Source organism: Sarcophilus harrisii, chromosome 1 (assembly GCF_902635505.1).
Source record: "Sarcophilus harrisii chromosome 1, mSarHar1.11, whole genome shotgun sequence".
In the NCBI taxonomy this organism is placed as follows: domain Eukaryota; kingdom Metazoa; phylum Chordata; class Mammalia; order Dasyuromorphia; family Dasyuridae; genus Sarcophilus; species Sarcophilus harrisii.
Window position 1 is genome coordinate 9,809,090 of NC_045426.1, and position 13,505 is coordinate 9,822,594.

The 13,505-nt window shown below is 38.7% G+C and overlaps 1 protein-coding gene across 1 annotated transcript in view; it reads left to right on the forward strand.

The window, feature by feature from the left end:
• The window catches only part of CACNA2D3 (calcium voltage-gated channel auxiliary subunit alpha2delta 3), a 1,010,949-nt gene that overhangs the window by 180,683 nt on the left and 816,761 nt on the right, over positions 1-13,505 (forward strand). The window contains exon 3 of the mRNA XM_031952127.1: positions 12,027-12,143. Coding sequence (XP_031807987.1) covers positions 12,027-12,143 — 117 coding nt within the window. The remainder of the gene's footprint in view (positions 1-12,026; positions 12,144-13,505) is intronic.

The following is a 13,505-nucleotide window of genomic DNA, read 5'->3' on the forward strand; positions in this document are numbered from 1 at the left end:
ATTTTTAATTAGATGTGGATGTGTTCTGTGTGTGGCGGTGACTGTTTGTTCCAGCCTCGAGCGGTGGAGACAGCGCTGAGCCTGGAAGCCGAACGCTTGGCGTTGGAGTCCATCCACCTCCACACACACTAGCTGGGGGATCTTGGATGGGCTCCTACCCTCGGTGGGGCTCCATTTCCGGTGAGCCTCTGTCAAACCCGCTTAATTATCCTGGCCCTGTCTATCTCGGAGGGCTGCTGTCCAGGGAAGAGCTTTATCAACTTTAAAGCACAAGATAAATGGAAGTTATGACTGTATTATGGCTTACAAGCAATTTATTGGAATCACGACAAAAAAATCAAATGATCCTTGCAACAGCAGGCTTTCTATTAACAATATTCCTGAAACAGAGTTTTCTGTTGTCTTCATTCATTTCTTTTCTTTTTCATTTTTCTTTTCTTTTTAAGGGGAAGAGTGAGCTTTGCTTTGTTTTTGTCTTGTAGAATTATCTTGAAACCATATTTATTTGGAAGCATTATGGCTAGAATGCTGGACCTGGAGTCAGGACACACACATGCTTACTTATATACATATACCCAGCACTTATATACACCTATGTATATATACACATACATACATCTGTACGTTTATGTGTATATATATATATATATATATATATATATATATATATATAACTATAGATAAACATCTATCTCTTTCAACATAAGAAACATTCCATAGGAAGCCCTGAGGCATCAATCCAGTAGAGGGTAAACTTTCTGAGGGTGAGGACTATTCTATTTTTAGCTCTATTCCCTAGGTGTCTAGCACAGGGACTCCCACAGCTGCATTTACTAAAACGAATGCTTGTTATATGGATGAGGTAACATGGTAGAGTGGATAGAATATTGGTCTTGAAACATAGATCTGGGTTCAAATCTCATCTCTAACTCTAGGCAAACCTACATTTCTTAGTATTCTGGGAAAGTCTATCCCTGCATTGGTAGAGGGGAATTCATCACCTGGAAATCCTTTTACTACTAAGATCCCAGGTCCAGTCTCTCTCTCTTTTAATTGATTCTTTAAAAAACAAAACAAACAACCATCCCCCCCAAATCATTGCCATTTCCCATTACTCTGCCCCCACTCCCTCGCACTGAACCCTCAATTAAGAAAAACAATGAAATCAGGTTAAAGAACACCATGACTGTATTTGTCTGTACTTGTACCATGATACACGTGGGACCCCTTAGTCCTGAGTTAAGAGGGAAGTGAATTTCATTTTCTGGCCTCTGGGAGTACGATTGGTCATTGTCTTTTATAGGATTTCCTGATAACATTTACAGCTGGTAAATAATGTTGAAAGCAGCTAGAAACCCAAATCCTGTCTTTGGGCATTGAGGGGACTCAGGCTCATGTGGTCCAGGCCTTTATCTGAAGCATGAATCATCACGACACTCCCCAAACCCTCCCACCTCACCCAGTTCCAAGGAGACCATCAACATTCAGCAGACGGTGACTCCCACGCATGGGTCTCAGCTCCATTTTGTAGCATCATTTAAAGTTTCTTCTTGGTGTGATTATTTTTCAGAAGCCCCAGATGCCCGGATTTAGTAATGGTTTGGCTGTTTTGTTGGTCCCTCATTGCTGTCTTTGATGCAAGATATGAATTACTTGGTTATTTCTCAGCAGCAAGTCTACTCCCCAGCCCCCCATCCTCACCTCGCCCTCATATGAGACACTCAAAATCCCCGAATCTGTCTGTTCCCTATCCAGCTGTAGCTTTCTTTTTTCCTCTTTTTTTCACATTTGATTTATCTCTTAATTAAAATCATAGAATTCTGGGATAAAACATTGGAAAAGACCCCAGTCCAAGCCCTTCTTTTCAAAGATGAATGGAGTGAACCCCCAAATAATTTGGGGACCAAATGGAAGACCTAGAACTGAAACCAAGGGCCTCCAGCTCCACAGCCAAGGCTCTCTCCTCTGCGACAAGCTCAATTAAGAAAATGTAGCTAGAACCATTGTTGTATTTTCTATAAAAAGAAATGACAGAGAGATTCTGGGTGGCGATGTGTGAGCAGACTCCTTCGACAATGTCCCAGCTGGGTCACTGATGACTCATTTCGGCATCCTGGTGCTCTTGGAATGGGCGCTTCTCCCCCGCCATGGCCAGCCACCCAGATTGCCTGTTACATGTGCTACCTTTGCTCCCAGTTATTTTTATTGGTCCAGATTCTGCAGTTCCCCGTGGGCTCTTCCTGGCAGGTCATTTCTAGATATTCATGCCTCATGAAAGGGGGTGGAGGGAAGAAGGATTCAAATATATGAACAACATTAAATGTTCTGACAGTGAAGTAGTGTTTTCTTTTTCTGGTGTTTGGGGGAAATGATCTGGTAAAAGTGATACTACAGAAGTAATGCATTTTGGGGCTCCTTTCAGGAAATGATAAATGGGCTGGACTCATCCCTGGATTGCTTAGCAAATGCCACTGATGGCACAGAGGGACCGAAATGGGCTTTTCACTATGTTCTAATGTCGGATGCAATGGGATCTTCCTCCGGCTGACTCTGGTGGCCTGTGACATGTAGTCTGACTCTGTGGACAAGAAATCCACGTCGGGAGAGAAACGCTTCTCTCCAGGTCTCTTCCAAGGACCTCATCAGCACTATTGGTCATCGCCTTCTTCCAGTTAATGTTTTCTAGTTAACAGATTCTTGGCAGGCTGGGATTGGGACAGTCCATCTGCCCCCTTTGTCTTTGCCCAGCTTGTCCCCTATGCTTCGGAGGCTTGCTCTTCTCAGGTTGGCTCTTGGAATGCCCAGCTCAGCTCTGCTGATAGTTTCTCCTGGGGGCCTTTCCTGCCCTCCCCACCTCCCTTGAATTTTCTTTGAATATACTTTGAATTTAGTCATGTATGCACACATTACTTCTCCTGCATGGAGTATAAACTCCCTGAGGGCAAAGACTGTTGAATTTCTGACTTTATTTTTCCAACTCTTAGTTTGGGGCTTGAACAGTTACTCTGTTCAAATTACAGAGAGATTTTGGGTGGCTTTATGTGTGCTTGTTGAGTTGAATAGAGGATAGGGTCCTTTATTTAGAACTGAAAAGACTCTTAGAGGTCAGATAGTTAACCTCTTTATTCGATAGCTGAGGAAACTGAGGCCCCAGAAAGATAAATGGCTTGTTAAAGGTCACACAAGTGAGTAGCAGAAGCAAGATTTGAGCCCTGACTCCAAAGCTCTCTACCTGAGGAAGGGAGAACTTTGACCATCATTCAGTTGGAAACCATCAGTCATTGCACTGGATCAAAGTTCTGCTCTCTGGCTGTTTTTTGGTTCTTTCCAATATTTTCCAAAGGGCTTATCTCAGTTGGAGAAATGTTTCAAATTAAGCAAATGCTATTTGTAATGCCTTGGAAACAGTGCACAACGAAAAGACATAATTTGCCACAAAAGCAGTGATAGGACAGTTAGCCTGGAGCCAGTGAGGGGTAGGGACAGGCATCAGGGAGCCACCTACACATGGCATCCCAGTCCCCAAGTGTTGTGCCCAGAACTTAGCAGACACTTAATATGTGCTTGGTGAATTGGCTTAATAGAATACAATTCAATTATTTTTCTAAGACTATCACGGAACATGGACTTTCTGTGCTTCTTTAATGCAGGATCCTCTTCCAAGATGACTTTGCTCTCCATCCACTATATATGTAGGTAATATATGGTATGTTCTAACAGATAACATAATATTGTATAGTATAACAAAATGTAAGATGATGTAATTTAAATTATAAATTTAATATTGTTATTAATATTAATTTATTAATAAATTAATTAATATTAATATATGATATAATAAAATTAATAAAATAAAGTGCCTTGGTTCATGGCTAGATTTTACTGACCCTCTTTGGCAATAAGGGTAGAGAGGAAGGATCAACCATTAATGGAGCACCTGCTATGTGACAGACACTACGCCTTTGACACTCTGTGCCTTTAGCTGATTCAAAGAATAATCCCATTTGATCTCATTTGGCAGGAACAAAGCAGCCAAAGCGGTCTGGCTCATGTAGGGCTTCCAAAGGAGCCCTTTCCTTGTTAGCCTGGACTCCCACGGAGCCATGCTGGGCAATGGCTGGAGCCTCATTCTAGTTAGCATAATTTCTTTGGTTTAGGGCTTTTACCATCTTTTATGAAAGCGAATGCTGGTTTTGATGGTAGGGCAAATGAGATAGTGGATATTGTGACTATAAAAAAGGTGCTTCCAAACATTTCTTATGCAAATGTTGTGTCTGGGATCCTGCTGGTTAGCTTCCTGTGTTGAAGCAAGTCTTGCTAAGGTGATAGATTTTGGGCAAGAGAATTAAATTTTCTGGTAAATCTGTTTATTCCATCACTCTCCAGGTGGTGGAAGAGAGAGACAGAGAGAGGGAGAGAGACAGAGAGACAGACAGAAGGATAAAGGCAGAGACAGACAGAGACAAAGACAGATACAGACGAGAGAGAGAGACAGAGAGAGAGAGAGAGACAGAGACAGAGAGAGACACAGAGAGAGAGAGAGACAGAGAAAGAGATAGAGAGAGAGAGACAGAGAAAGAGAGACAGAGAAAGACAAGAATAGACACACATACAGAAAGAAACAGACACACACAGAGAAAGAAAATGACAGAGAGAGATTCAGAGACAGAGACAGAAAGAGACAGAGACAGAAAGAGACAGAGAGAGAGAGACAGAGACAGATAGACACACAAACAGAGATAGAGCCAGAAAAACAGAGAGAGACTCAGAGAGACACATACACAGGAGACAGAGAGAGATTCAGAAAGAAAGAGATAGAGAGACAGAAAAAGAGAGAGTAAAGATAGAGACAGAGAGAGGAGGACAAAGGGATAGGGAAATAAAGAGAATCTACACACATGTATATGTATAGATATACATGAAAAAGCCCCTGCTATCAAGGAGAAACAATGGAGGAAGAAAATAAAGAAATAACCATTTATTAAGTGCTTATCATATGTCAGGCACTGGATTAAATGCTTTACAAATAAGGTCTCATTTGTTCTTCATACAGCTCTGTATAGTTTACTAGAAAAAGGCCCTGGCAGTAGAATAGTGGGATGAGTTGGGAGGGGGGGATTACAGAAAATTGTGCAAAACCATTCAGGGTCAACAATGAAAGATAGTCTTGGGGTGGGGGAGGCACTAGGAGCTGAGGGACCAGGACAAACTTCCTGCAGAAGATGGCTCTTGAGCTGAGTCTTCATTGGTGGTAGAGACCAGAGCAAAGAGAATCCCAGAATTTTGTAGAATGGCAGCTTTTTGAATCTGATATTGTGTTTTCCCCAGTGCTCAGTTCACATGTAGATCTGGCATTAATGTTTGCTAAATTAAATTCTATCGTATTGTCTTGAATCTCTACAAACTCAGTTAAGATTGTATATTTATCTTGTTTAGTTTGTCTACATGATGAGACTGATAGTTATTGATTATTAATCAAATCTTGCTACTAGAATATTGATTTCTAAAATAACCATAGAATTGGAGTTTGACAGCAGGTCTTGTTTCATTGTTGTCTTTGTATTCCCAAAGCTTAGTCCAGTGTATAACACATGGTAGGCACTTTAATTAGTGCTTGTTGACTAGCTATGAACAACCCAAAGTTCTTTTCTGAAATTGATCCAATAGGAGCAACTCCATGGCTTTAAAACCTTTAGTTGACTCTATTCCTCCATGTTTGCGACTCAATGAGCCATTTACCCTTTTCAAGACTCAGTCATTGATTATGTACTTTAAAATTATAGCTGCTTGGGGGAGTTGTGGTATGAAATCACTGATTGGACAGAAAATATGGATTTTCCAAGCGAGTTCTCATTTTGGACCCTAATAATGTGCATGTCCTTCCCTCTGACTTCATTGTCCTTGGGGCATATGCCCCCCAGTGCTATCTCTTAGTGTGAAATTTAGTGACTTTTAATGTGGGAGGGAATTTCCCAGAGATGAAATTAGGGGCCCACTTCTTTCCTTCCTTCCCAAGCTCCCAATAAGCTCCCAGTCATGTTTTTGTCACTCGTAAGATCATATAGCTAGGAGATGGCACTGACTCCCGAGTCCATCTATCCAGTTTTCTCACATTACAGATAAAAACACCAAGACTAGAAGAGTTAAAGTGACTTTCCTGAGGCCATACAAGTAGAAAGTATCAGAAATGGGTTTTGAACTTAAGTCCCCTGAGTCTAGAACCAGAATTTTTAAAGTATACTACATGTCTTTTCTCAATTAATTTATCAATTAACAAGTATTTCTCCAATGCCTGTGAAGTACCAGGTACAGCGCACGAGGCGCTAGGAATACAGAATCAAAAAGGAAACTATGAGGACTGATATTCTGTCAGAGGAAAAAGCATATATTCATGTGGAAATAAAACAGATCTAAGCTTATTGTGTATGTGTGTGTGTGTGTGTGTGTGTGTGTGGGGAGACAGAGGAGGACAAAGTTCTGGAGGAAAAGAAGAAACCTGCCTTCTGTAGGACATGGTATTTGAGGTGATCTTTAAAGAAAACTTGGGGTTTTCAGAAGGAAAGGAGAGTTTGCAGAGTATTTCAGGCACGTGAGACAAAGGGATGGAGATGGAAGCTGCTGTGTTGTATGTGAAGACCAGTGAAAGGATACGTGGCCAGATTGTACTGGACATGAAGGAGAGTATGGCTTAATCAGACTAAACAGCTAGAGCAGGGTCAATTGTGAGGACTTTAAATGTCAGACTGATGAGTTTATATTTCGTGGAGATTGGAAGGAACCCCTGGGAATTTATTGAATAGGGGAATAGCTATGGTCTTGAAATTTTTTTCTTTCTTTTTTGGAGAAGTCAACCACTTCTTTACTAATCCGATAGGTACCTGAGGCAGGATGAATTAGAATATGGGATAGCTATAGCAGGATCTACAAACCCTGCCAGGAACATTCTGGACTATTAATTTTTTAGAACTTATTATTGATTTGCCAACATGCTTGGCTGGCTGGCTGTGCTCCTAAAATTTCCTTGTGGCCAAATTTCTGGGATTAAATAGCTCCTGGGACTCATTTAGGGCCCTTCATTATTCTGACTCTAGGATTAGGATATTATGGAGCTATGAGGATTAAAAAAAAATACTGTAGAATAATGACTGAGGCAGCAAAGGGAGAAATACATCTACTCATTTGTTATATTTGAAAATTGCACTGATTGAGACAATGATGAGTGTGTGTGTGTGTGTGTGTGTGTGTGTGTGTGTGTGTCTGTGTGTGTATGTATGTGTGTGATGGAAGGATCAATATTGCTTTGAGAAGGCTTGAAGATCAATGACTAAGTAAGGATAGTCCCACATGCTATTATTTCCCGTCCAGATCTGGTTTCTTTGGTTCCACAAAGGCAGCTCATTGGGATTAGCTAGCTTGCCAGGCACAAGTTGTTCTAGGGAGAACAAGACATTAAACTTGGCTACTTCCAGTCACATGAAAATAATTTTGAAAAAAGAAGAAAAGAAAAAATGCAGGGATGTTAAATTGAAGTCTTGTTTTATAATTAGAGTTAAATTAATTGACAGCCTTTTAGAGGAGAAACGCAAGAGTGAGGAATAATAGACTCATGTTGAAAATAGAGTTCTTCCTTCTCATGCAGCTAAAGGGTGATTTTGAAACTCATTTTATTCTTGCTTATCTCAATCCTTGGACCATTTTGGGTTACTGAACTGGTAAAAGACAGAGATTCATTTCACCAACACCAGAAATATTAAATTGGTTTCATTCGTGTCTTCATTATTGACTTGCTTCTCAATAAAAGAAAAAAAAATAGTTTTTCTTGCTGTTGCAATTAAGTCTTAGGCACAGATGCTGCCTTCAGCCGTTAGCAAAGGACTTTGGGGATTTGAGGCTCCAAGGAGTTCCACTAACATTTGAACTTGGAGGAAATTCCCACTGGCCTGTAGCCTCAGCTTAGATTTCTGGCCCAGAAACATCGGACGACCCTGTTAATTCAGCTGTGATTGGAGCACTCTTTTCACACACTTTAGTCAGTTGAGTAGAACTCAAGAAGGGTCAGCATATGTGCCTCATGCCAACAAGCTACCCGATTCCCTTAGCTTCTTGAATCCAGTATCCCAATTTCTATTCACAGCATTTTGGAGTAAGCCAGATCATTCATAGAACATTTGTGCAACTTCAAAGCCATTGCTCCAGGAAATGCATAATCTTGGTATAATATTCTATCAATATAAATCATCATTGTATTTTTCTACTAAAATAGGGTAAAAAATGTAGGTCCCAAAATATATGAAATAATTCTGATTTATTTTGGTTTGTTGCTGTGTTTTTATGTACGAACGCATGGATAGTAATTCAGAATTTTCCTATAGGCAATAGATAGTATTAATAAAAACACTGCAGTGCATTAGTGGACCTGCCTTCTTTTCCAACTCTACAACCCATCCAATTTCTTTCCAATCACCTGTAAGCCACTTGAGGGTAGGGGCTGATTTTTGGTCTTCTCTTTGTATACTTTATAGTGCTTAGAATGAAGTAGGAATCTTTTTTAAACTTACAATCCACTAAAGCCCCGCCCCCATTTTTTGAATTAAAGCTCTTTATTTTTCAAAATATATGCATGGACAATTCTTCAACATTAGCCCTTGCAGAACCTTGGGTTCCAACTTCCCCCTTGCCCCATGTCCTCTCCTAGATGGCAAGTAGTCCAATATATGTTAAACATGGTAGAAATATCCATTAAATCCAATATATGCAGACATATTTATATCATTCTTATGCTGCACAAGAAAAGTCAAATCAAACCAGTAAAAAAAGAAAAAGTGAAGCAAAACAAAATGCAAGCAAGCAACAACAAAAAGAGTGAGAATGCTACAGAATGGACTACTTAGCACATGCAGAGAATTGTCTCGAGCTACAGCAGAACTAGAAAGAGCATGACGAGAATATGACAAATTAGAATATGATGTAACAATTACAAGGAACCAAATGAAAGAACAATTGGTTCGACTTTGTGAAGTTCGGACAGAGTCAGCAGGAATTTAGCATGCACAGATTCAGAAAGAACTTTGGAGAATTCAAGATGTCATGGAAGGTTTGAGGCAAGGAGGCACCAAGAGGCTGGTCCAAGATAGAATGAATCATTTCCAATCCTTCTCAGCCCTTATATACCTTAGTACAATTACATCATCACAACATCCTGAATATGTGTGAATTACGGAATCATTACATCACCATACTAAGTACTGAGTATATATATGGGAACTAGAGAACCATCATCTCATCAATTCCACTGAGTTAGTACCTTGTTTCAAGTATACTTCTCCTGCCCTCTTCAGAATGCTTTATTGTGGTCCACACTCAGCTCCTACAGTTCTTTCTGGGTGTACATGTACTTGTACTTCATTATTGAATGAATGAATGAAGTACAATGGGAACTGGTTTGAATCCTCTCATTGTTGAGAAGAGCCATGTCCATCAGAATTGATCATCATTTAATCTTCTTGTTGCTGTGTATAATGATCTGATTCTGCTCATTTCATTTTGCATCAGTTCATCAAGTCCCCCCAGGCCCTTCTGAAATCATCCTGCTGGTCATTTCTTACAGAACAATAATATTTCATAACATTCATATCCCATAAGTCATTCAGCCATTCTCCAACTGATGGGCATCCATTCAGTTTTCCGTTTCTTGCCACCACAAACAGGGCTGCCACAAACAGTTTTGCACATGTGGGTCCCCTTCCCTTCTTTAGTATCTCTTTGAGATATAAGCCCAGTAGAAACTGCTGGATCAAAGAGTAGGTACAGTTTGATAACTTTTTGAGCATAGTTCCAAATTGCTTTCCAGATTGGTTGGATCCATTCACAGTTCCACTAACAATGCATCAGTGTCCCAGTTTTCCCAATCCTCTTCAACATTTGTCATTATCTTTTCCTGTCATTTTAGCCAATCTGAGAGGTGTGAGGTGGTACCTCAGAGTTGTCTTAATTTGCATTTCTCTGATCAATAGGATTTAGAATACCTTTTTATATGACTAGAAATAGCTTCAATTTCTTCATCTGAAAATTGTTCATATTCTTTGACTATCAATTGGAGAATGGCTTAAATTCTTATAAATTTGAGTCAATTCTCTATGTATTTTAGAAATGAGGCCTTTATCAGAACCTTTGAATGTAAAAGTATTTCCCCAGTTTATTTGTTGCTTCGCTTCTAATCTTGTCTGCATTAGTTTTGTTTGCACAAAAACTTTTTAACTTAATATAATCAAAATTATCTATTTTGTGATCAGTAATGATCTCCAGTTTTTCTTTGCTCACAAATTCCTTCCTTCTCCAGAGATCTGAGAGGCAAACTATCCTATGTTCTTCTAATTTGTTTATAATATTATTCTTTATGTCTAGATCATGAACCCATTTTGACCTTATCTTGGTATATGGTGTTAGATGTGGGTCAGTGTCTACTTTCTGCCATACTAGTATCCAATTTTCCCAGCAGTTTTGTCAGATAGTGAATTCTTATCTCAAAAGCTGGGGTCACAAGATAGGACTCTGATAAATGAAATTAAAAGTAGATTGAAATTGATTTATTGTAGGGATTGTAATATAAAAATGACCCAACTAGATCCTGAAGGACATATCCATGCATGTTAAAAAGAAATAAGATCAAGTCTAAAAGAGAGATTGAGCATAAGAGACAGCATGGAACAATTGAGGGTGTACCAGTTCTTGTTTTTGGTAAATATTGGCTGTAGGACTTTGAGTAAATCAATTCACTATTAAATACCCCGCAACGATACTTATAAGACAATTTATTTTATTCTTTTTAGTTTGGGACTCTTTGTTCCTCTTTTCTAGCATATTGTCTAGATGTAGTTGGCACTTAATAAATGCCTATTATTTAGAATTAAATTAGAATCGATTGAGAATGTATATTGAGAGAGGGAGCTTCCACACAGGGAACCCACACATCAAACAAATGACAAGTTCAAGATAAAAACAAATAAATTGAAAAGAATTGTTCATTCCACCCTCTCTCTGTTAGAAAACTATTAGAGGATACATTTTCTTCATTACTTACTGGCATTGGTGAACTTTTCCAAATATTATGTGTCTTGGTCTTGAAATTGTTAAAGAAAAGTTTTTAGGTATCACCTTTCATGGCCAGATTCAAGGTTGCCACTTGAAATTGCCTGTTTCTTCACTTTGGTTCTTACCTGTCTTAGGGTAGTGGTCCTAGAATGGTTTGGGTTCAAGGACAATTAATGAGGTTCTTGTCAGAACATTAAGTTTGGAAGAGAAGAATGTGAATTTTTGGCCCAAAGAAGGGCAGCAGACACTTGGCTGATTGTTTTTAGGATTTTTTTATTGCTATGTATTACAAACATAAATGTGGGCCTATCCCCCATGTATGTGCCCAGAGAATTACTGCTTAACCTATTTATAGTAAGGAATATTTCTGATCATTAAAAAACAAAACAAAACATAGGGCTACTGTGGCATATATGAGATAGAGGACGGGCCTTGGATCTAGCAAGATTGGACTGAAGTTCTTCTTTGATACACCCTGGTTAAGTGAAGGAGGTAACCCTTCAGTGTTCTAGACAACTCTGTTTGAGTCTAAGTCACAGTTGAATTGCTGATCTCCCATCATCATAGCATCCTTTATTGAGGGCTAGAAAAGACTGTAAAGCTATTTAGGTTAACCCTTTCATTTTAGAGATTAGGAAACTGAGGCTAGGGAGATTAGGCGGATTTCCCAGGGTCACTAAGTGATCTCTCTATTCTGTGTCAGAGGAATATTTCTGAACCAAGCCCATTATGGTTGGGCTCACAGTATCAGTTTTTTTTTTTTTTTTTTTGATGGAGAAAATTTTTACACTTATATTAATTAAATAATATGTTGAATCCAACAAGAAAAAAATGTTTCAAAGCGAGTTTCATACAAGTAGATGGTTTCCTTGTTAAGTTAAAGCACTTTAAATTTCTTGCCGCCCTGCCTTTAATACCCCTTGTCTTTCTTGCAGAAATACAAAGAATATGAGAAGGATGTTGCAATAGAAGAAATTGATGGCCTCCAGCTGGTGAAAAAGTTAGCGAAGAATATGGAGGAGATGTTCCATAAGAAGTCCGAAGCTGTCAGGGTGAGTGTCTGGGTCTCACCTCCTCTATGGGGTTTTTATATGAAATCCCAATGGCTTCCTCCTTTCTTACTCTGCTCAGACTATGCACAGAGGTGCGTTGATAAATTTTTAATAACTAGTTCTTCAGGAAAAAATGCACATGGCACACTTTTAAGTGTAATGTCCACTATTAACATTTCATCCTTCATTCTCTTTAATCTGGACAATCCATAAAATAGCAAATCTTAACAATCAGCTCTAAGCCTGTTCAAGCTTTTCCAGTACATCCACAAAAAAGGAAAATATTAGATTTTCAAAAATATTCTGAACACTCAAGTTTCAATAGGAAGCTGCTATATACAAGTCAGGAATTAACCAAATGTGCTTTATCATCTAGAAAATGATTACTTTTCTATATGGCTCACTAGAAGGTGAGCTAAATTAAAAGACATACCTGGGTTTGACATTTTCTAGCCTCATTTTTCTTATCTGTAAATTGGAGAAGTAATGTTTCACCTTCCTCATAGAACAATTACAAAGAAAGCATAATGAGAATCTTAAAATATGAAAGAGATGAAAGTTCTTATTATTGATTCATTTTGGATGATCACATAGAGGCTGAGCTTGAGGACAGGGACACAAAACTGTTTTTGTTCTGGATCATAATAGAAGATATCAGGAGTTCTAGGAGCTTGAGTCCAATCCAAAAAGGAGGCAGAACAACCAAATGGAAATATGTTGGGTTTACATAAAGATTTAGCGATCAGGAATTGTACAGGAGGTCCAAAGGTCAGAACCAATGAGAAAATGGAGACAGAAAAGGGTGAAGTAACTTTCCTAGAATTATACATGGAAAAAGAGGAAGAGAAGGAATTAGAAAGAACCTAGATCCTCCGACAAACAAGCACAGAGTAAGTTTTTGATAAAAGGTTGTTGATTGTGAGCTTGATTGATTAGCTAGTATTCTCCCCATGCTAACTCTTAAAAAATATTTATTTAACACTTTCTTCCAGTTATATTCAAAACAATTTTTTTTTTGTTTTTTGTTTTTAAGATTTTTGGGTGCTAGGTTAAAAAGCCACATGTGAAGTTTTGCAAAACATTTCCATAAAAGTCAAGTTGTGAAAGAAACCATAGTTGAAAATAAAGAGTGAAGATAGAGAAAGTGAGAATACTTTGGTTTGTGTTCAGACTCAATCAGTTCCTTCTCTTAGTGTGGATAGGATTTTTCATCATAAGTCCTTCAGAATAGTTGTAAATGATTGTACTACTGAGAATAACAAAGTCATTTGCAACCGATCCTCCCAGAACATTGCTATCACTTTGTATACAGTATATTTGACTTTGTTCATGGAGGACTTTCCAGGTTTTTCTTTTTTTTTT